Genomic DNA, 24,029 nt, shown 5'->3' on the forward strand with positions numbered 1-24,029 from the left:
TTTGAAAAAAATTTTAATACTGTATTTAATTTTCAAGTCCTACTGTTGAATCTACCAGAGAAGATTCTTCAAGCCTAGTTGCTGAACTTCAAGAAAAGCTTCAGGAAGAAAAAGCTAAGTTTCTAGAACAACTTGAAGAGCAAGAGAAAAGAAAGAATGAAGAAATGCAAAATGTTCGAACCTCTTTGATTGCTGAGCAACAGGTATGTTCCCCTGCCCTCATTTCGTTTGTTTTAGGTCTAAAAAAGGTAAACATAAATTAACAAATATAATTTCCTTGTGTAGCAGAGGGTCTCTTTTATCTGCAATGTGATTTTCCTACATTGACTTTGTTAATATTTATTAAATATCTTCTTCATGATAAAAACATTTTCTTTTTAATGGTCGTTATGTCACATAGACAGGTGCTTCAAAATGAAATAGTCCTAGATTAGAAATTAGGAAATGTGAATTCTGTTTCTGGTTTCTTAACTATCTGTGTGAGCTGGTTACATCGTTGAACTTCTTTACAATTCCAATTAGTTTCTTGTAAAATGAAAATGTTTATACTACTACATAAATGATATTTGTATTTTTTTTCCCTAAGCTCTAAAAATTTATTCCAAATTACGTGCTGATCAGTACAAATTTCTCGTACTTTATATAAATTCTTATCCCTATGATAGGCTGGTGGTAGATTAAGGAGGAATAGTGTTGAAGTTTGCTGATTCACTTATTACTATTGACCAGTGGCAAGAGGTGAAGCTTGTGAGGTAAGCAGGGGCCAGGCCACTAAGGACTAGGATGCCTTGTTAGGGAGCTTGTACTTTGCCTAAAGTACTGGACAACAGTTGAAGAGGAAATAAAGGGATTGGGTTTCTCCTTAACCAAGATTGCCCACTGGGCTGTGGAGAAAGAGTAGAGGACTGCAAGATCCAGGCAGGTGTAGGGCAGTTGAACGCGCGCTGCTGTAACTCAGGCTGGAGATAATGTTGACATACTTTTTTATCCTGAGGAAGAGATTTCTGAAACCGGTACACAACATTTTCTGGTGTTTTCTTTTTCCTAAAATGGTATGATTAAATTGATTAATGTCTTTTTAAAGTTTAGAAAAAATGTCAATCAGGGAAGGGGAAGAAAATACGGAAGTATGGTTCAAAACCCTTAGGAACTTTAAAGTTAAAGGCCTGCGAAAAGAAAGAAGAGCCTGAAAAAGGGGAAGGAGAAAGAGTAACCAAGAAAAAGAGGAGTGTGGCTTCATAGAAGCCAAGTTTAGAGAGGGCGAATAGCCACCAGTTTTAAGTAAGAATTACCAATGACAGGGTCAGTAATGATGTTTTTAGAAATCTGAATTTGTCCATTCTTTTGTATGATTCATTCTACATAAAACAGGCTTTCTCTCTCATTCTCTTGTCTTCTTTCTCTTGGTGTGCTCCTTTGTGAGCACATACACACTTTCAGATTTCCAAAATTAAGTAGAGGATGAATTAACTGATGGAAACCAAAAGCATAAAATGGACAGGTATCTAATTTAAATTTAGTTCTTCTTCTTTTAAGGCCTCTTTTAATATTTTTAAAATGAGATTAGGAGAGGCAACTTCTAAGGTGCCTTCCTATTTTAAATAGTTTGGATATTAAGTCGTAGTTATTTAACTTGATTTGTAGCTGGTTTTATATGGGTGACTTGGGCATAGTTGGTTCCTATCTTAACTAGCCCTTGTTTCTAATATGCTTATTATAAATTGTGTTAACTTTTCTAAACATTCATTTCATGTTACAGAAACAGCAAAGATCATGAAAATGAGCAAAATGACTAATATACCATTATGAATATTTATTAATTTTCTATACATAATATATATAGCAATGGTTTAATACAAAAACATATCATAAATGTTCCTTTTGAGGGATCTTCCTGTATGCTTTCTGGCTAGAAATGATATTTAACTCAATACTGAATAAATTCACTAATTTTCATCTAAGAATGCCACCTTCTTGTTCAGTCTCCCTGTTTCTGGCATTATTGGCATAATGCATTGATTGAAGGATGATAGACTCCAATTTTGGAAATAGAAATGCTCAGCAGATGGGAAGAGTCAATTTAGATCATTTCCTCATTCATCTATTGCTCTTAAGTTTCAAGAACATCTTAATGGAGAGCTTATAAATGAAATTTTGACTGTTCATCATTCTTTATAAAAGAAACTGTGCAATCACTATTGTCAGATTGACTCGAGATCTGTGCAGGCAGTTGGATATATGAGCTTTGCAGTAAGACAGCTTTTATAAAAGCTGGGGAGTAACAAGTCTAGCCATTATAAACCAGAGGTGCAGTGGCCATTACAAAAGTCCAAATAAGTGGAGGCAATGGGATAAAGTCATCACTATAATGTTACTGTGGTATTTATGATTTAGCTAAAGACAAAAGGAAGATTCCAGAGGCAGGAAGATTACTAAAAGAAAAGGTAAAGTGTATAACACCACTCGTTAAGCTGATTATTTTATTCCTTTCTTTCCTAAAATTTTAAAATCATTTGCTAATGCTTTTCCTGTGACAGTAAATAAATATGTGGGCAATAATGAGAAATAGAATTCATTTTCAAGATATTAAATGGGAACATATCTTAATATGGAAACAGGAAAATACAACCACACTGTATTTACCACAGTATAGCATTTGTCTTTAAAAATAATCATTTGTGAATTTTATCTTCTCCATATACAAATGCACCATGCAAAAATATTTGCAAGTTTATTTTCTTTAGCCCTAGCTGCTGTATATGTGCAGATAATTTAAGCAGTTGTCCTTCTGTTGTTCCAGACCAATTTTAACACTGTTTTAACAAGAGAGAAAATGAGAAAAGAAAACATAATCAATGATCTTAGTGATAAGTTGAAAAGTACAATGCAACAGCAAGAGAGAGATAAAGGTTAGTAATTTTTTGTAATACCATATTTTTAATTCTTTTTTAAAATTAAAAAAAATCATATGAAATGTTTTGTAATGCTTATTTCAATTTGGGGGCGGGCTTCAGATTTGATAGAGTCACTGTCTGAAGATCGAGCTCGTTTGCTTGAGGAAAAGAAAAAACTTGAAGAAGAAGTCAGTAAGCTGCGTAGCAGCAGTTTTGTTCCTTCGCCGTGTGTAGCTGCAGCCCCAGAGCTTTATGGAGCTTGCGCCCCTGAACTCCCGGGCGACACAGAGAGATCAGCCGTGGAAACACAAGATGAAGGAAGAGTGGATTCAGCAATGGAGACAAGCATGATGTCTGTACAGTAAGTACATCTGTCTTCAACTATCTTAAAGAACACAGGCTTTTAAACCACTAGTGCACTTCTGTAAGCCTGAAGCTCTGAAGATAGGACATATGTTTAGCACTACTGATTGTATATCTGGAAGTTGTGCCATTTAAATTCTTTAAGCTATAAATGTGAGAAATATTTTAACGTTACAGATTGTGTGTCTATATGAATCGCTTTGGCATGTTTTCATACTATACTTTATATGTGCACCAAAATTTTCATAGGCTGCCAGGATAAGGATCACTGCGGTAGTGTTGAGCTATTCTTATTTACAGGGAGTGTTTAAACTTTGAGGTTCAGTACATGGGAGGAAAAGGTGTTACTACAGTAACAAATATATTCATTTTGGTGAGGGTGTGTTGGGTGGGGGAAGGCAGAGGAGTTTTTTGAAAGTAAAAATGTAAGTAGGTTTCTGTTTAGTTCAAAGAAAGGACTAGAAATTGGTTAACTTGAGTCTTGGAAGGATAAAAGGCTTAAGAATGTTTAGGAAAAATGGAACAAATAAAATAATTCAAAAAGGCAAGGCCTATACATATAAAGAGACCATGGGAACTAGAAAACATAAATGACAGAAATAAGTCCAAATATGTGTGAAAAAGTAAACCAACCTATCACAGCAAAACTTCTCAGGAAAAAAAAAAGCATCCAACTGCATTCTGTGTACAAGACAAGCACCTAAAGAAAAATGATACAGAACCTTTAATATCATGTGATTGAAAAAGATATATAAGGCAAATAATGAGGAAAAAATACATAAGCCATTCAGAGCAAAAAGTTTTAAAAAATTAAAGAGGAACTTTTATGAGAGAGGGCCCAGTTGACCATAAGCAATTAGTTGTTAACTTGTAGGTGCTTAAAAATGTGACTTGGGTCAGTTGTGTCTGAATTAAAAATGGATTAAAACTAGAATGGGGAGCCAGCCCAGTGGCATAGTGGTTAAGTTTGCACGCTCTGCTTCAGTGGGGTTTGCGGGTTTGGATCCCAGGCACGGACCTACACACCGCTCATCAAGCCATGCTATGGCGGCATCCCATATACAAAATAGAGGAAGATTGGCACGGATGTTAGCTTGGCAACAGTCTTCCTCAAGCAAAAAGAGGAAAAACTAGAATGAGAACTTTCCAGAGCCACAATTTGGCTAGGACACTTTTTCCTCTCAGGAAACAATGAAGTAAAAAATAAATCAAGCCATAGAGAAACAGTTAAGAAAATTAACTACATACCAAATCACAAAGGAAGTTTCAGAAGTTCTAAATATTGATATAATTCAGGCCATGAAACATAACCAATATTATTACAAATTAGTAACAAAAATAGGAGTTTATACATCTGGAAATTTGGATACCTATATATTCATATCTATACATAGGCATTGATAGGAAAATGGAAATTGAGTTACTTAACACTAAACAAAAGTATCAAAAAATGAGGGATATAATCAAGGTGGTACACTTGGAGAACTGTATAACCTCAAGTGTATTTATTAGAAAAGAAAGGAGCTATGATAAAAAAATATGATCAAGTAAAAAGCAGGTAAAAATAAATATGTGGAATGAATAGAATCATAACCACAGGTGTGGTTTTAAAAATTATAGAGAATAAGATATAGGTTAATCTCACTTGTGAATGTAGATGTAAAAAATCCTAAGGACAATTTTAGTATATCAGATACAATGGAGTATTAAGGTGATATTGTCGTCATGACTCAGTGGAGTATTTCAGGAATGCAGTAATGATAGTTAAACATTAGAATATCTCTCAATGTAACCATATTCAGTGATCACATGAGAAGGGTTATGATCATCTCAGTAGATACAGAAGTGGCAATTGATAAAATGTAGTGCCCATTCATTAAAAATATTATTTAAAAAAAACTTAGCAAACTAGGAAGAGGGCAACTTGAGTAGTTTGAGTACATGTGAGACACTTATAGCAAACATCATATTCAATGTTGAAACATTTAGAAGCATTTTCCATAAATTTAGGAAGAACAAAAGAGTGCCAGCTGTCACCTTCACTATTCAGCAAGACAATAAATATCCAATAAAAATTGGCAAGTAAAATCTGAACTGTCATTTCAAGGTAATATCCTTTTCAGCCCACAAAGACCTAAAAAACTATTAAAACTAATAAGACTACATCACAGCGTAGGTCATAGATATATCAAAAAAAGAGCAGTTTGTGTATTTACTGGCAAAAGCTGATTTGAATATATATATAAAAGAACCCAATAAAAATTTAAGGAAATAATTTCTTAGTAATGAATTTAACAAAAAATATATAAGATCCTTGTGGAGAAAGCTATAGAATGTTATGAAATATATGAAAAGCCCCGAAAGTTAAAGATGGATGGAAATATAGTATTGCAAAGATACCATTTTTTCATGAGATTTATTCATTTATCTAATCTATACCCAATTAAAATTTCACCAGGATAAGTTAGGGTAAAATTTGATGTTGGGTGCTAAAATTTATATAGAAAAATAAATGTGCAAATATAGTTAATAACATTTAAAAAAAATAACTGAGTTAGAATTTCTCCTGTTAGGGGTTAAGATATAGTCTAAGCTATATAGATCGTAATTAATTCAATATATTGTTGATAAAGTCACAGGCAAATAGATTACTGAGATTGGTAGTCTTGAAATAAACCCATGGATATTTGGAAATTTATTTATGGCATTTTAAATCAGTTTGGAAAAAGAAATGGGACATTGGAGTCATTGTTTATCCATTGGTGGAGGGTAACTCATATTTTACATTATATACCAAAAAATATTACAGATATATTAAAGACTAAAAATTTTTTAACCTATAGAATTTCTTAAAATAGGAGACTACTCGGAATGTGGGGTAAGGAAGCACAAGGAAAAGACTAATAAATGTTGTTACATCAGAATTTAAAACTTGAGTACAACAAAAGATACCATAGAGTGCAAAAGACTAGTGGTTAATATTTTAAACAAATAAAAGATATAAGAAATAAACATTTAAATAATTAATGCCAATTCTTCACAATCTTTTTTAAAAAACAGAAGAGGAGAGAACTCTTCTCAACTGATATCAAACAAATACATCACAAGAAAAGAAAAGATCTCTCTCTTTTTTTGTGTGTGTGTGTGTGTGAGGAAGATTAGCCCTGAGCTAACATCCAATGCCAATCCTCCTCTTTTTGCTGAGGAAGACTGGCCCTGGGCTAACATCCGTGCCCACTTCCTTTTCTTTATATGGGATGCCGTCACAGCATGGCTTGACAAGTGGTGCGTCACTGAGTGCCCGGGATCTGAACCCCGGGCCACCGCAGTGGAGCACACGCACTTAACCGCTGTGCCACCAAAAGATGGGCTCGCCCCATCGTTTTTTTTTTAAAGGAACACAAGGAAATGTTTTAATTTGATGGATTCCTTGGTTGTGGTGATGGTATCACGGCTGTGTGCATATATTCAAACTCATCAAGAAGTATATATTAAATGTGTGCAATTTTTTGTATATCATTTTTACCTCAATAGAGCTAAAAAAAAAAAAAAAAGCTAGGACTAGTAATGCAGACTTGGTCCTTTTCTGATTGTTGCATGTGCTGAGTTTCTACCTGTTTCAATCTAGTTTAGAAATCCCCCTTAATTTTCTTTTTGTGTTTCTAAAGTTACAGAACAGAACTGTTCATTTTAGAAAAATTAGAAGCAATAGATGAGCACAGTCATTTTTCAGATTCATTCTCTATGCATGCAACATCAAAATTACCATTAAACTTCTTAGAAATTAAAATCTTGGGACCCATCCCAGTCCTACTGAATCAGAAACTCCATATCAATAAATTCATTTTTACTACGTTAAAAATATCTCTAATAACTATGATGCAGATATTTTCAACAAAATACTAATAAACCAAATCCAGCAACATACAAAAGGAATTTGTATTGGATTTATCCCAGGAATGCAAGATTGGTTTAATATCTGAAAATCAGTTTATGTAATATGCCGTATCAGTATGGATGGATCAATATCAGTGGATGAAAAGAAAGCATTTAACAAAATACTACAGCCTTTCATTATAAAAAGCACTCAACAAACTAGGAATTGAAGAGAATTTTCTCAACCTAATAAAAGGCATCTATGAAAACCCATAACTAAAATCATACTCAATGGTGAAAGACTGAATGCGTTTCCTCTAAAATCAAGAAGAAGATGGTCCACTTACTGCTGGTACTCAACATTGCACTTGAAATTCTATGAGGAGCACTTAGGCAAGATAAAGAAATTATAGGCATCCAGATTGGAAAAGAGAAGTAAAATTATCTCTTTGCATATCTAACATGATCTTATATATAGACAATCTTAAGGATTCTGCTAAAAATCTATTAGAACTAGTAAACTAGTTCAGTGAGGTTGTACAATACAAGAACAGTATACAAAAATCAGTTGTCTAGCAGTGGACCATCCAAAAATGAAACTAAGAAAACAAATTCCATTATGATAGCATCAAAAATACTTAGGAATAAATTTACCAAAAGGCGTTCAAGACTTGTACACTGAAGATTACAAAACATTGTTGAAAGAAATTAAAGAAGACCTAGAAAGACATCCCGTGTTCATTGATTGCAAAACTTAATCTTGGTAAGATCCACTACTCCCCAGATTGATCTGTGATTCAACACAATTCCTATTGAAACATGCCTTTTTTGCAGAAAGGGACAAGCTGATCTTAAAATTCATATGGAAATGCAGGGAACCCAAAATAGCCAAAACAATCTTGAAAGAGAAGAGTGAAGTTGGAAACACACACGTCCTTATTTCAAAAATTAATACAAAGCTAAGATAATCAAGACAGTTTGATGTTAGCCTGACATATGTATAGATCAATGAAATAAAATTGAGATTCCAGAAATAAGCCTTTATATTTATAGTCATTGGAACCCTTGCATTAGGGGCAAAGGTGCCAGAACAATTCAATGGGCAAAAGAACAGCCTTTTTAACAAATGGTGCTGGGACAGCTATATATCCGCGTGCAAAAGAATGAAATTGGATCTTTAGCATACAGCACAAATTAACTTAAAATGGATCATGGACCTAAATGTAAAAGCTAAAATTCTAAAACTCTTATAGGTGTAAATCTTCATAACCTTAGACTAGGAAAAGTGTCTTTCTACAAGAATTAACTTTTAGAAGAAAACACAGTTTCTGCCTTCAGTCAAGTTGCTTAAAATATAATTGGAGAATTATACCTGCAGAAGTGTTTAAAAGCCTACATTACAGCTAATACCGGAGAAATACAAAGAATCATAAGAGACTACTATGAACATTTATACACCAAAAAATTGGACAACCTAGAAGGAGTGGATAAATTCCTAGAAACACCACTTTCCAAGACTGAATCATGAAGAAAGAGAACATCTGAACAGACCCATTACTAGTAAGGAGATTGAATTGGTAATCAGAAACATCCCAGGAAAGAAAAGTCCAAGACCAGTTGCCTGCACTGGTGAATTCTACAAAATATTTTTTAAAGAAAAACTAAAACTAAACCTCTGAAACGTTTCCAAAACATAGAAGGCTAAGGAACAATCCCAAATTCATTTTATAAGGCCAGAATTACCCTGATAATAAAGCCCAGCATGGACACTACAAGAAAAGAAAATTACAGGCCAATATCCCTGATGAACTTAGATGTAGAAATCCTTAACAAGGTATTAGCAAATGGAATTCAACAATACATTAGAAGAACCATACACCGTGATCAAGTGGGGTTTATTCCCGGGCTGCAGTGATGGTTGAACATCCACAAATCAATCAGTGTGATGCACTACATTAACAAAATGATGAATAAAAATCATATGATCATAGATGCAGAAAAAACATTTGACAAAATTCAACATCCTTTCATGATAAAAACTGTCAACAAAGCAGGTGTAGAGGGAATGTACCTCAAAATAATAAAGGCCATATGTGACAAAGGCACAGCTAACACCATACTCAACAGTGAAAAGCTGAAAGCTTTTCCTTTAAGATCAGGCACAAGACAAGGATGCCCAGTCTTGCCGCTTTTATTCAGCATAGTGTACTGGGGTCCTAGCCAGAGCAATTAGGCAAGAAAAGACAACAAAAGGCATCCAAATCAGAAAAGAAGAAGTAAAATTACCTCTCTGCAGATGACATGACATTATATATAGAAAACCCTAAAGTTTCCTCCAAAAAACTGTTAGAACTAATAAATACATTCAGTAAATTTGTAGGATTCAAAATCAGTATACAGAAATAAGTTGTATTTCTATACAATGAAATATCAGAAAGAGAATTTAAGAAAACAATCCCATTTACAGTTGTGTCAAAAAGGAGAAAATACTTAGGGATAAATTTAACCAAAGAAGTGAAGATCTGTACACTGAAAACTATAAGACATTGATGAAAGAAATTGAAGACGACACAAATAAATGGAAAAGTATCCCATGTTCGTGGATTGGAAGAATTAATATTGTTAAAATCTTCATACTAACCCAAGTCATCTGCAGATTTAATGCAATCTCTTTCAAAATTCCAATGGCATTTTTCACAGAAATAGGAAAAAACAATCCTAAACTTCATATGGAACTACAAAAGAACTTGGATGGCCAAAGCAATCTTGAGCAAGAACAAAGCTGGAGGCATCACACTTCCTGATTTCAGACTATATTATGATGCTATGGTAATAAAACAGTATGGTCTTGGCACATGACTCAATGGAACAAAATGAAAATGCCAGAAATAAACCCCCACATGCAGGGTCATCTAATATATGACAAAGGAGCCAAGAATACTCAAGAACGGATAGTTTCTTCAAAAAATGGGTTGGGAAAACAGGATAGCCAACATGCAAGAGAATTAAACTGGGCCCCGATCTTACACCACACACAAAAATCAACTCATAATGGATTAAAGACTTGAATGTAAGACCCAAAGCATAAAACTTGTAAAAGAAAATATAAGGGGTAAGCTCCTTGACATTGGTCTTGGCAGTGATTTTTTCGGGGTAAGCTCCTTGACATTGGTCTTGGCAGTGATTTTTTCGGAGTTTTATGCCAAAAGTAAAGGCAGCAAAGACAAATATAAACAAATGGGACTAAAACTGAAATCTTCTGCACAGCAAAGGAAACCATCAACAAAATGAAAAGGCAACTTATGGAATGGGAGAAAATATCTGCAAATCATATATCTGATAAATTGTTAGTGTCCGAAATATATATGAACTCACACAACTCACAAAAAAATAAATAACCCAATGAAAAAGTGGACAAAGGACCAGAATAGACATTTCTTCAAAGAAGAGATACAAATGGCCAAGAAATACATGCAGAGGTGCTGAATATCACTAATCATTAGGGCAATACAAATCAAAAGCATGATGAGATATCAATCACCTCTCACTTGTTGGGGTGTCTGTTATCAAAAAGGCAAGAGATAACAAATGCTGGAGAGGATGTGGAGAAGAGAGAACACTGTTGGCGAGAATGTAAATTGATACAGCCACTATGGAAAACAGTATGGAGATTCCTCAAGAAATTAAAAATAAAACTACCATATGATCCAGCAAGCCTATCTCTGGATATATTTCCAAAGGAAACGAAGCCTTTATCTCAAAGAGATTTCTGTATTCCCATGTTCATTGCAGCATTATTCATAGTAGCCAAGATATGGAAACATCCTAAGTGTCTGTTGATGGATGAATTTATAAAGAAAATGGATAAGAAAACATATATATAAACATATAAACATATAAACATATATATATATATATATATATATATATATATATATATATGTAATGGATTATTATTCAGCCATGAGAAAAAAGGAAATCCTGCCCTTTGCAACAACATGGATGAACCTGGAGGGCATTATGCCAAGTGAAATAAGCCAGACCTAGAGCACAAATACTGCATGATATCCCTTATATGTGGAATGTTAAAAAAAAAAAAAAAAAAAAAAAAGTCAAACTCATAGAAACAGAGTAGGAGAGTAGTTGCCAGAGGCTGGCAGGTGGGGAAATAGGGAGAGGTTGGTAAAAGTGTGCAAACTTTTCAGTTATAAGATGAATAAGGTCTGAGGATCTAATGTATAGCATGGTAACTATAGGTGATAACACTATTATATAATTGAAATTTGGTAATAGAGCAGAACTTCAATGTTTTCTCTCCCCCAGCCTCCAAAAAGGTAAGTGATGGATGTCTTAATTAACTTGATGGAGGGACTCCTTTCACAATGTGTATGTATATCAAACCATCCCGTTGTATGCTTTATTTATTTATTTTTTTGAATGGTTTGTTTCTTTTTTTATTTATTTTTATTGAGGTAACGTTGGTTTCTAACATTATATAAATTTCAGGTGTACATCATATTTCGATTTCTGTGTAGACTACATCATGTTCTCCACCCAAAGACTAATTACCATCCATCACCATATACGTGTGCCCTATTACCCCTTTTGCCCTCTTCCCTCCCGAGGCAGTTGTACACTTTAGATATCTTATAATTTTATTTGTCAATTATGCCTCAATAAAAAATAATAGTAAAAATATAAAATAAAAACCTACACAGTATTTCCTTTTTTCTTTCTAATTAATTTTTGAATATTTTAGTGTGATGGGCAAATTCACACATGGCACAGTAACTAGCACATTATAGCCACTTAGTAATATGTTTGAAGTCTTTATTAAGATTTGGTTTGTTTTTGTGTAAACTGACTCTTTGAGCTCTGTAGCTCAAGGACGTGTGGCGTTTTTTGTTTTTGGCTTTAATGGTGAAGCCACCCAAGAACTACCACTTTTTTGGTAACATGGCTTCATCCACGCATAGAAAGAAGAGTGGTTCTTAATCCCTGAAAAAAAAAAAAAAACTTGAAATTTAAAAGACGTTGTCCCTAGAAAAATGCACGCACAGTTTTGCTTTTACTTTTAAAAGGTTTATAAATCTAGGTTCAGGACCTCTGGTACAAACAATATACACCATTGAAATGTATCCTGACTTAAACAGGTTGCTTTTGAAAATTTAGTACAAACCCTTAAATTTTTTAAGTGCTCTGTATTAATAGTTAAATTTCCAAAATCTTATTGAAGAATGTAAAGTCCAAAATTTTAAAAGACTTAAACTAAAATGAATCATTCTCTCTTAGAGAAAATATCCATATGCTATCTGAAGAAAAACAGAGGATAATGCTGTTAGAACGAGTAAGTAAATTGTTTTCTTGACATACAATGTTTAATATGTTCACTCTGGGGATGCAGTTAAATAAACCTTATGTTGAAAACATACTCTGTGTTTATAAACTAGATCTTTTTTTAATGGTTATTTCTGTGGTTGATGTTTTGAGAAGTTCGGTCACTTTCGATTCAGGTGGCTAAACAATTGGCAATAGTATTTCAGGCCTCTTATTTGTCATATCTTTCCAATAAATGAAGTCTGTATTAGAGAAAAATGGTGGTGGTCTTTATAAAGTAAAAATATAGAATAATGGTTTTATTCAGTGCAGTTCAGAATTCAGCAAAACATTATAAATATGAATTTTACATATTTATTTCAAAAACAAGGTATTAAATATTTTCTAGAATTGGACAAAAATAGAATATGTGAAAATGAAGAGGAAAAGTTATTTTTTGTAGAGATTAATTGAAATAAACAGGAAAATATCGGCAGTAAGAGGTCTCCCAGTCATACTATCAGATAATACGTAATTTTGATTCAAATTTAACATATCTTGGTTCATAGAACGTTTTTCATTCGTTAGGCTTTTAAGATTATCAACAATCTTTTGTTCTTTACAAGCTTGTATAATAAGAATCCAAAGTCAGAACTGTAAAAGTTTGTGTTCTAGCATGCATTCTTTTGTTATTAAAGGGTTGTGTGATCATCTACGTCAGAATCAACTGGAGTGTATGTTATAACTGCAGATTCCTCCTCTTAGGCCAGACCTAATAACAGTCTTTGGGGATAGATCTCAGATATTTACTGCATGCTTACAGGTTCCTCAAATGATTCTAATGCATTTTAATTTTGAGAACACTTGGCTGAGGTAAATGTACCTAAAATTATTCTAATTCTCTTTTTAGCCTGTAAATAATTAAAAGAATCAGAAAGGATCCATAAAAAAGAATATCCCCACTGACCTTTCATACTAGAACCGACCATTAATCTGAAGATTAAGAAAATTTGACAATCATTATGTTTAGATTTGAATAGATATAAGGATAAACCATAGATCTCTTTTTTCTCCCCCATAGACATTACAATTGAAAGAAGAAGAAAACAAGCGGTTAAATCAAAGACTGGTAAGGTTTTCTCTTGTCCAATTGATCTTAACATTTAAAAATTTTGGCATTATATTTCATTATAAAGATCTACCATCAGAAGAATGTACGGTTTGATTGATTTATTTCTAGTAGTTTTCGTTGAGCCGCGTTGGTCATTGATGACTGTTGATTCTTAGAGTGATGACGTTGGGTCTGACTTACCATCTGTGCCTGTAGACCTGACCAAGTGGACGACCTTACTATTATAATTTTAAAAGCACTCAGTAAAATCAAGACAGTCTTTTCTGATTATTAATAAGCTATAATCTCTTAGGATTCCATAATTATATGTGTTTGTACTATCAAATTAGGATTCTTTTTTTTGTATGTGAGGAAGACCAGCCCTGAGCTAACATCCAATGCCAATCCTCCTCTTTTTGCTGAGGAAAATTGTCCGTGGGCTAACATCCGTGCCCATCTTCCTCTACTTTATATGGGATGCAGCCACAGCATGGCTGGACAAGCTGTGCGTAGGTGCGCGCCTGGGATCCAAACCCAAGAACCCTCGGGCTGCCGAAGCAGAGTGTGTGCACTTAAGTGCTGCACCGCGGCCAGCCCCTCAAGTTAGGATTCTTTTGTTTTGTTTTGAGGAAGACCAGCCCTGAGCTAACATCCATGCCAATCCTCTCTTTGCTGAGGAAGACCAGCCCTAAGCTAACATCTGTTGCCAATCCTCCTCCTTTTTTTCCCTTTTTCTCCCCAAAGCCCAGTAGATAGTTGTATGTCATAGTTGCACATCCTTCTAGTTGCTGTATGTGGGACGCTGCCTCAGCATGGCCGGACAAGTGGTGCGACAGTGTGCGCCCAGGATCTGAACCCAGGCTCCTAGTAGCGGAGCACGCACACTTAACCGCTAAGCCATGGGGCTGGCCCCTCAAGTTAGGATTCTTAAGTCAGTAAATAAGTTAGAGCTACTCTTTACAAGCCTTTTGAAGATTCACGTGTTCACTCATAAGTGTGCATACTTAATATATCCTTTTACAAATCTTTTTTTATTTTAACTGGAAGTATTTGAACCTGACACCTTGCATGAGACCCTGTATGGTCTTCTAAATTATCTTGGCTTTACTCTAACCTGTGAATTTAACCAATTACTTGAACAGTCAGTTTTATAATCAATCTTACATGCTTTAATAAAGTAATTACTTCATTTTTCAAATTCTTATCATTTAATTTATAAGGAAATAGGAACAGTTTAAGGTGTGTGTTCAATACTTTTAAAAAGTTTTAAGATACTGATTAGAATTGAGCTTTTTAAAAATAAACTATCTTATAGGGAAACATCTGCTTTCTTTCGGATGCCTTTCTTGTGCCAGAATTACATATCCTGTAGTCATTAGACCGTCAATCATTAATTTATCACCAAAATAAGCATAAGACCATTTGCTATTACTGTAAGTAGAACAAACCATTTTTCAAGAAGACTTAGAAGAAGAGTTGCCTATCCTAGACTTACTCAATATTGTGTTTTATGCAGTATCAGCAATAGAATATAAGCTTTATTGGGCAAGAGTTTCAGTCAGTTTTGTTCACTGCTGTGTTCCTAGCACCTAGAATAGTAACTGGTGCACAGTAGATGCCTGGGAGATACTTAAGAATGAAAGAATTTTGCCCTTTCAGATCCAAAGAGGATCCCACTCCCACCCGGAACGATATCTCAATGTAAATCATGCTTATATATATCAGTTTACAACTGTATTCACATAGTGTTTCCTCAAATCTAAGCCTACGTTTATGGTAAATATATGAAAAACTTAAGCTTTTTTAAAAATCTAAATAAAGTTGAATATAGTCTGGAAAATGGTTGATTAAAAGGTCTTCACTTGCAGCATATATGCCATTTGGATGATTTTGATAATAAGTTGCTATATACTTTTAGGCCTTCCTGTTCAGTATTTGTTGTTGTTGTTGTTCTTTTCTTTCTCTTTTGTTTTAAATACTAATTGAGACCCTACATTTTTCCAGATAGTGTTCAGAGGGAAGTGGAAGAAATTCTGAGCATCAAAATTAGACTTAAACAAAGAGAATTCCATTTATCTGAATTTGATTTGTCTGACCATGTGTTGGGCCCACTCTGCTTAGGAAGTATAGGGGTCCCTGCCATCCTTTCTGGCCCCAAGACCTGGAACAAGTATCCCATGTATCATGTGATGGTGTGAGAAATAGATGGAAGCCTGTTTGAAGAGCAAGCAGTCCCAGCTGAGCTAAGGCAACAGCAGATCAGTTAGCATGTACCCATTCTACTGTGCTTGTCATCAGGAGAGGAAATGGGTGGAAATCACACCTTTCATTATTTAGTGCTTGCTCAGAATAGTGGGTTTTTAACCTGAGGCATCTCAGGAGTTACCTTGGAAGTGAGAGAGAAGGAACTTTACCAACTCTCAGAACTTGATCCTCCCACCCCTATTTCAACCAGAGTAGTGTTGTATTTTTTGTTTGTTTTTCCTAGTTAGATATTGGATTTTGAATAAGATTTTTCTAAAGAGTTTTTTGGTTTGTTTGTTCTTTTGCCAAAAGGAAAGATTCGAAACTGATGTGTTAGAATTTTCAAACTCTTCTTGAAAAATGTCAGTCTCTTTCCATGTGATATTTTTAACATTGAATATGTAATCATAAATAAAATATGATTCTTTATTCAGTTTTTAATCTAGCCAACTTTGATTAAGGAAATAACATAAGTAAAAATGTAGGTAAATTTGTCCACTGAAAGTGATTGTTGAAGGAAAGAAATTGTATTAATGAACCATATAAGTTTACTTAAAAAAGCTGGGACACAGACATGAATGTGTGTAACACTGAAAGAAATTTTTACAGTAAAGACTTAGTAGTCTTTACTGTAAAATACAGGTAATACTGTAAATACGGGTAGTGCTTTAATTGTATAAGCTTTCTGAACCGTTCATTTTTTTTAGATGTCTCAGAGCATGTCTTCAGTATCCTCAAGGCATTCTGAAAAGATAGCTATTAGAGAGTAAGTATTTTATTTATATTTCTTGTTTTTTCTGTGAAAAAAAAATTTACTGAATTGGATAGTATTGAATTGTTAATGAAAGTGTGTTTCAGTGGTTATAATCGTTCAGATCCAGGTTCATTGAGCTGAGTGTTGTGTACTTTTGGGTAGTGAAATTTTTTATTGCAAAGCAGCATTTTTCTTAATTATTCGGGGAACATTAGGATTGCATTCCAAGTCATTCTTATTACAGCTTTAATTATCATTTACACATATATATTCCTAAAGCTTTTTTGACTCTGTTTCACTTTCACCTGGTGCCACCTCTTTTAAATCCCATTTATCTCCGTAGTCTTTTTCATTTTAGACTGGAGAGTCTTGATTTTTTAAGTTGCAGGGTTTCCTCATTTTTGTTTTTCAGACTTCATTTTATTAATATGCTACAAATTCATAATACACTGTTTAATTCATTAGTTGAATAATTTAATAGTCTTCCTAGACCAAATTACTCCATAGTAATGTATTGGTTTGGGGCATGGGTTATTTGAAAGGAGGGTCTTAAAAGAACCTTTATTTTGTCTATAATAGATTTGTTGATCAAATTTTTGGTTGTATGATATCTGTGGTTACTAACCTTTAACTTCTCATTAGATTTTTATCTTTTCTCAGTGATTTGAAAGGGCTAGGTTTTAGCTGTCTTTACCTACCAGCTGTATGTCAAATCAAGTCAAATCATGGTCTTTCAAAGATTAGGGAGAGATGAGCTAAGAAAAAAACTGCCTCAGGGAGTCCCCATCTACCTTTTTTAAGGTATTATCATCTGGTGTTTAGCCAAAACGGTGCCTGCCACATCTTGTTAGGTAGGCAACAAGTATTTTTGGATAAACATTTAATGAATAAAACACTGCTATCTTTTAAAAGCTTCTCCAGTGATTTTGATGAGTTAACAGGTGTAGGGCCTATTAAATTATCTCGACAACTAAGAAATCTGAGATTTTAACTTTCAAGGCCTGTTGATATTTTGAACAGCATTTCTATAAAAGACTCTGAAGAGACAGACACCACTTAAAGCACGTAGGCAGTTGTACCCACTTCTTTCCTTGCTCCCTTCTTTCAGGCCTTCACCCCAAACCAGTAATTTCCATTGACTTGTTACCTGATTAGAAGTACGTGAAGCTAGCTCAGTTGGTTTTTCTTTCAAATTGAAGAGCACTGTACTTGGAGACTGGAGAAATAGTATATAGTTCTTTCTTTGCCACTGTGACTATAAATAAGTCCACTCCCTCTGAATTTACGTTTCTTGTTGTAAAATGGAAGATTAGGATGAATACCTTCTTTCTATGACTAGATGAGCTATAATGGGTGTTTTTTCTCCCCCTTATCCAAGTATTTGTTTTGTTTTGTTTTTTTAAACGATAGATAGTATTGGAAATTTTATTTTAAAATATTTTTGGTCTTTCACAGTCGCTGGCATCGGACATCTACTGTATATGACCGTCACTCCCATTAGGAGCTGGGGAGAGTAAAATATATCATGTAAATGTGAAATTTAATGTTGCATTGATATTTGAATATATAGTTGAACATTGCAGAATATATACTTAATGTTTTCAGAATAGGGTGATAGTAACTCTTTAGGGCAATAAAATTACTTTCCTTTTTTCAGTTTTCAGGTGGGAGATTTGGTACTCATCATCCTAGATGAACGCCACGACAATTATGTATTATTTACTGTTAGTCCAACCTTATATTTTCTGCATTCAGAGTCTCTGCCTGCCCTGGATCTCAAACCAGGTGAGGGTGGTAAGTGTCACATCCATAACTAAAATAATAAACCTGGAATGGAGAGACTGTATTAAAGATTTTTATCCCCTGTTGTCTAATTATGTCAGAATTAAATCACTAAGAGGGAACTCTGCTTAATCTATTGTTTTCGCTTATTTTTTATAAATATACATGTCTAGATTATTTTCCCGGATTCTATTGACAATTCAAAATTAGAATGTAGCTAATGCAGTTGGGTCAGATATCTCATACCCTAGCAGTAGCAGAATTATATTGTCAAAATTCTCATATAAATACAACCTCTTTAAGCTTAATACATGCTTGTTTGTTTATAAAGGCATTACCTTTTTTTGGCAAAAAGACAAAAATTTCTCTTAAATTATAAAATGTCTTTTCTATCCTATTTATCATCCTGTGTTCCTACCTTGTTTTTCATTAAACTTGTCAATATCATTTTTATAAAAATGGCAATAAGGTTTGTTAAAATATACTAAATTACAATGTCTGTTTTCTATTACTTTGATCTTTAAAGAATTCCAAAAGAACAGAATAGATACCCTGGAATACTTAATCTAAATAGAATTATTACAAAATAATAATGGACAATATTTGTCCATTTAGATTGACGTTCCTATTTGGAATGACTTGTCAACATAGTCAAATACCAATTCCTGAACTAGGCCAATGTCACGTGATTACTCCGTGGCTGTTGGTGGGGGTTATATAGAATGTCTATAGATATGTACAGTTTCTATGTAACCATGAAAAATGAAAAGATAAACTTACAACTAATTGGTTTTGTATCTTGAAAACAATGAACTTGATTTCTTTTCTTTGATTTTTTTGTTTTTCATTTGTTTAAACCTTTTATTTAAAAATGATTTTTAAATTTACCAAAAGGTTACATAACATACAAAAAAGCCCCATATACCTTTACCCAGATTTACCTATTGTTAACATTTTGCCCCATTTGCATTATCTCTACATGTGTCTGTCTAAATGTACAAATACATAAATACAGTCATGTATCACTTAACGATGGGGACATGTTCTAAGAAATGCATCATTAGACAATTTAGCCATTGTTCAAACATTATAGAGTGTACAGAAGGGGAACAAAATTTACCACCCCAAAATGTATCTCTTTAACATGAGGATTACTTTAGGCTATTTTTAAGAAACAAAGGACTCAAAAGTTTTTCTCGTTAACTGCCCCTTAACTCCCTGAAAGTATTCAGGTAAAAACCCAGTCTCAGGAAGTGAGCTATCACATTAACATAACATGAACTAGGTGGTGGACAGGGAGGAACCTAGAAAAGCCTGTTTGTTGGGCTCCCCTCTGTGTTCTTCTGTTTCTGTGCGCCCAAACACTTGTTTTCCAAATGTTTCCTCTTTTTCACCTACCTGTGAATAGCTTTCCTTCCCTTTGAAGTCCCTGACTCTCCCCATCCCCAGCATCTTCTTTTATTTTCAGCTGAGGAGGGTATTTAAGGTTAGGCTTTTGGCCATTTTGGTGAGTTCCTCGGTTTTCCTGAGTTTCTCCCATGTGTGCATGTTATTAAACTTTTGTTTGTTTTTCTCCTGTTGTTCTGTCTCATGTCAGTTTAATTCTTAGAGCAGCCAGAAGAACCTAGAAGAGTAGAGGAAAATTTCTTCCTTCCCTACAGTACTTACACAAACCTAGATGGTATAGCCTACCACACAGCTAAATTATATGATACTAGTCTTACAAGACCACTGTCATATATGCTGTCTGTTGAACAAAACGTTTTAGGCAGCACATAACTACGTACACAAATGTGTGCACATTTTTGTTTCCAGAACCATACGAGGCTAAGTTATATCATGGCCCTTAATCTTTAAATATTTCAGTGTACATTTTCTAAGAATAGGAAGAGTTCAGTGTTTAAATCTAGGAAACACTCACTGCATATTCTTAGAGATTTACAACACACATTACCATTTTAAAGGCTCTCAAAAGTCCTGCAGAAAAGAGTTTATTTAACAATCTTACTTTACCTTGGAACCCCCTCCTTTTTTTTTTTGTGGTATAAAGAGCAGAGGACACCAATGCTACCATATCCCTGTTTCATTGCCTGGGAATGTGTGGATCACCAGAATGTTTTTATGCCTGTGACAGTGGCACTCATTACTCCTCACACATAAAACATAAGGATTTAGTTTTCGATGATTCTTTTCAGAAATGATGAATTGTCTGTCGAGTGCTCTATTATTCTTCAGCATATTTTCCATATCCTGGGGCTTTTATCCTTCTGTCATGTGATAGTATCTATATGTTCATTTCTGATGGTTTATTCAGAATATCTTTCATTTATATCTTGTCAAATTGTGTATATGGAATAAAAATCAGTTTTGGCTTCTTTTGGGAATCTCAAAGGCTTTAGCCTGAACAGATAATTTATTGCCCAAATACTTTTCAAGTCACCTTTTTTATGACAGCTTCTCTTCTCATGAATTTAAAAAGAAAATGAATATTTACCTCTTCTTAGCTTGTCACACTTGGGCTCTGTAAGGACTAGCTTTTTCATCCTGTCTCCTCCACATTTTCTATCTCCCCTTCACACAAGTACTACCCTTCTAGACTTTCTTTGGTTCTTAACCTTTAGTAGTTATTTATTGTGCACTGACTACATTCACATTGCTGTGCCAGGCACTGTGGAGTATAGCTGTGAGAAAGATGCAGTTCCTGCTCCTTGAGCACTGGTGATGGAAGCACTGCCCCTTATTTTCAACCTAGAAAATAAATTTTGCCTATGTGACTTTATCTGCTGTCAGAAATGGAAAAGGTCATCTGTGTTAGCACTTTCGGTAGATGGCACTATTGAGCTAATCTAGAATTCCTAGATTTATGTGCTGGATTTGTATTTAGATTATTTGTATTTCCTGAACTTTGTTAGTTCTGTGTTTTAGCCATCTGAATTTAATGAGTAAATAAAGCCAAAATTACTGGTTGAAAAGTAAAATAAATTTAGTTTTGTTTTATAAATTGTTATGCATTTCAGTGATTTCAGCAGTTTTAAAAGTCTTAGACATTCTTTCATTCTTGTGAACTTTACTAGTCTGTTTGGATTCTGGCAGTTAGTTATGTTTTCATGAGTAATTGTAAGTGTACTTTCAAAAAGAAATTAATGAATTTGATTCAATAGCTTCAGGTGCATCTAGAAGACCTTGGGTACTTGGAAAAGTAATGGAAAAGGAATACTGTCAAGCCAAAAAGGTAACAACTACGTCATATAATACAAACCTAGGAATTATAAAGAAGATTTTCATACTGCTTTATATAGAAATTGTTAATAGTGCTATCCTTGGCCTTTAGCTGACTTGAGTTAGACCTTGAATTTAATGAGTGTGAGTTTGAATCAGCAATTTTGTAAGTATTTATGTTATTTATCTTTAGATAGTAGAGGTAGATTACTAACAATCCATCAACCTGTGCAGGAGAACTACTACAAGTTTCTGTTCTGTGATTATTAAGTTATTGGCGTTTTCATTTGCAAAAAAAAAAGAACATAGCGTAACTGGTGATTAAAAGGGAATCTGTTTGTAGATAGAGTTGATGTTTTCTTATTTTCATTTGCTACCCCCATTGAAGAAAGATAATGTAAAATATTTGATGGCTAAAAATGCACCTGACTGTAATGTCAGCAATGTCAATGCTATAGAATCGGTGAAATTTAGTAAGAATTCTTTCTAACTCACTGTAATTTTGGGCCCTTCTGCTCCAAAATAATACAACTTTTGTTTGATACTTAAAATAATGACTTAGGGCTCTCTTTATACTATATTCTTGAGCAATGATTGCCAGCTCTTTCTTCCATCACTATTTAGTGGCTCAATGTAATCTCACCTGGTGAGGAGTGGATCTTGTGTATTTTGATAAAGACTTCTACCCTGCTCCCCAATACTCTAGCACTGAGTAGTATAATAGGACAATACCTATATAATTTGGTTTAATCATGTAAGTGATTCTCTTTTTTCTTTCCTTCTTAGGCACAAAACAGATTTAAAGTTCCTTTGGGGACAAAGTTTTACAGAGTGAAAGCGGTATCATGGAATAAGAAAGTATAACATATGGAAGACATTAATACATTCTGTGACATTTTTCTGATTTGTCCTACAGTGCTCATTATTCACTCCAGAAACAGCAGGCCATCTTTTTATATAAAAGTCAACATGACAATATACTTCATTGGTGTACATCGTTTACTTTTTAACTGGCTACATTGTAGGAACAATAAATTCATCACAACCCTTGGCTGAATTAAAATGGTTTTGTTTTTGTTTTTTTTATCCAAATAACTCTAGAAATGCGGACCAAACTAGTTCATTTTCTCAAAGGGCATACCCTGTACATTGTGGCTTATGATTAGCCATATTAATTGCCTGTTACATATACATAAGCTCGAACCTAGATATTAAATGTTAGTTATTATTACCAGCATTTGTCCTTTTGTGAAATCAATATGAGAAAACTTGCACTCTTTAACACATTCTTTATAAAATGTATAAATTCTTCAAAACTATTTAAAGAGGAGTGTATTGCATGCAGATAATCATAAATTTGAGTTTGCCTCTGTAGATTACTAAAGCAAATTGTTTCATTTATTTTTTTAAATGCCCTTTGATGTTTCAAAACAAAAAGGAACTCTAATTTGATTGACTGATTTTTAAGGTCAGCCATAATCTGCAATCTTCAAAAGCACTTTCAACAGATTGGTCACTTAGGTTCTAAAGGGAAGAGTCTGTGCTATTGACAATTTCAAATGCAGTACTCAAACCTTCCCAGCATCTTTATTATTCTGTTTAGAATAATTATATTGATGAAATCGTAATTCATGGTTCAGTTTCAGAAAAAAACATATTCATTGTACATTAACCATTTAAAAGTCATTTAAATAACAAAATATTGTATTGGAAAAGATATGTAGAATTTTGAAACAATAAAGATTTGAACCTGTAAATGTGTGTGCCTTTTAAAGGAGGATACATTTTTAATATATTTGAGTGATTACTGGGAAGTGTGAAAAACTTGTTCTGTATCATATCAAAAGAGAAACATGTTTATTACAAAAATGTTCTTTAACTATATATTATGTAACAGGGTAAAACAGTGTTATGTAGAATAGAGTTGTGTAAACTAGATCTTTAGACAAATTGCCGTGGAGCAGAGGTATTTAAATGAGTTAGTTGAGTTGGATGAGACTTGTTTCAGGTTTGTTGCTAGAGAACAATAATAAAATGATTCTTTTTCAGAAAATATTTAATTTCTTCATAAAAATAAGTTAAATATTTTTTTAAGTATGTATATCTAATATTACAGAAAATGGAATAAACACCACAGTGTATAGAAAACTGAATTTGACAACATATTAATGAATAAATGAACAAATGATTTCACATGTTTCTATTCAATCCTTCCATGACACAGTAATGCAAAGAATACCAAAGCAATAAATTACTTTATATAGAGAGTGGTTTTGTTAAGCAGATTTGGTTGGGTCTAAATGAATCTGCCAGGTGGGCCACTTTGGCTTAATTGGTGCCCTTCAAATTTAATATGTGGTCATTGTGCTGTGGAATTGTCATGGGCTGGTGCATGACATCAAATCCATCATCTCATTAATGTTGCTCTTTAATATTGGATTTTGTTGCTTATAGTTTTTCTTATATCCTA

General features: G+C 33.7%; 1 protein-coding gene across 3 annotated transcripts in view; it reads left to right on the top strand.

Annotated features, from left to right (window-relative positions):
• Positions 1 to 23,752, top strand: part of RB1CC1 (RB1 inducible coiled-coil 1) — a 94,213-nt gene extending 70,461 nt beyond the window's left edge. For 2 of the 3 annotated variants that reach the window (XM_004435695.3, XM_087420575.1), the window contains 9 exons: positions 38 to 203; positions 2,801 to 2,909; positions 3,015 to 3,255; positions 12,426 to 12,480; positions 13,531 to 13,578; positions 16,512 to 16,570; positions 18,216 to 18,352; positions 21,502 to 21,572; positions 22,346 to 23,752. In XM_004435695.3, coding sequence (XP_004435752.1) covers positions 38 to 203; positions 2,801 to 2,909; positions 3,015 to 3,255; positions 12,426 to 12,480; positions 13,531 to 13,578; positions 16,512 to 16,570; positions 18,216 to 18,352; positions 21,502 to 21,572; positions 22,346 to 22,423 — 964 coding nt within the window. In that variant the 3' untranslated portion in view covers positions 22,424 to 23,752. The remainder of the gene's footprint in view (positions 1 to 37; positions 204 to 2,800; positions 2,910 to 3,014; positions 3,256 to 12,425; positions 12,481 to 13,530; positions 13,579 to 16,511; positions 16,571 to 18,215; positions 18,353 to 21,501; positions 21,573 to 22,345) is intronic. The other variant, XM_014791529.2, reaches the window with a different exon arrangement.
• Positions 23,753 to 24,029: the final 277 nt, after the last annotated feature.

The sequence above is a fragment of the Ceratotherium simum genome, chromosome 31, assembly GCF_057802395.1.
Source record: "Ceratotherium simum simum isolate JZ-2026a chromosome 31, ASM5780239v1, whole genome shotgun sequence".
Lineage (NCBI taxonomy): Eukaryota > Metazoa > Chordata > Mammalia > Perissodactyla > Rhinocerotidae > Ceratotherium > Ceratotherium simum.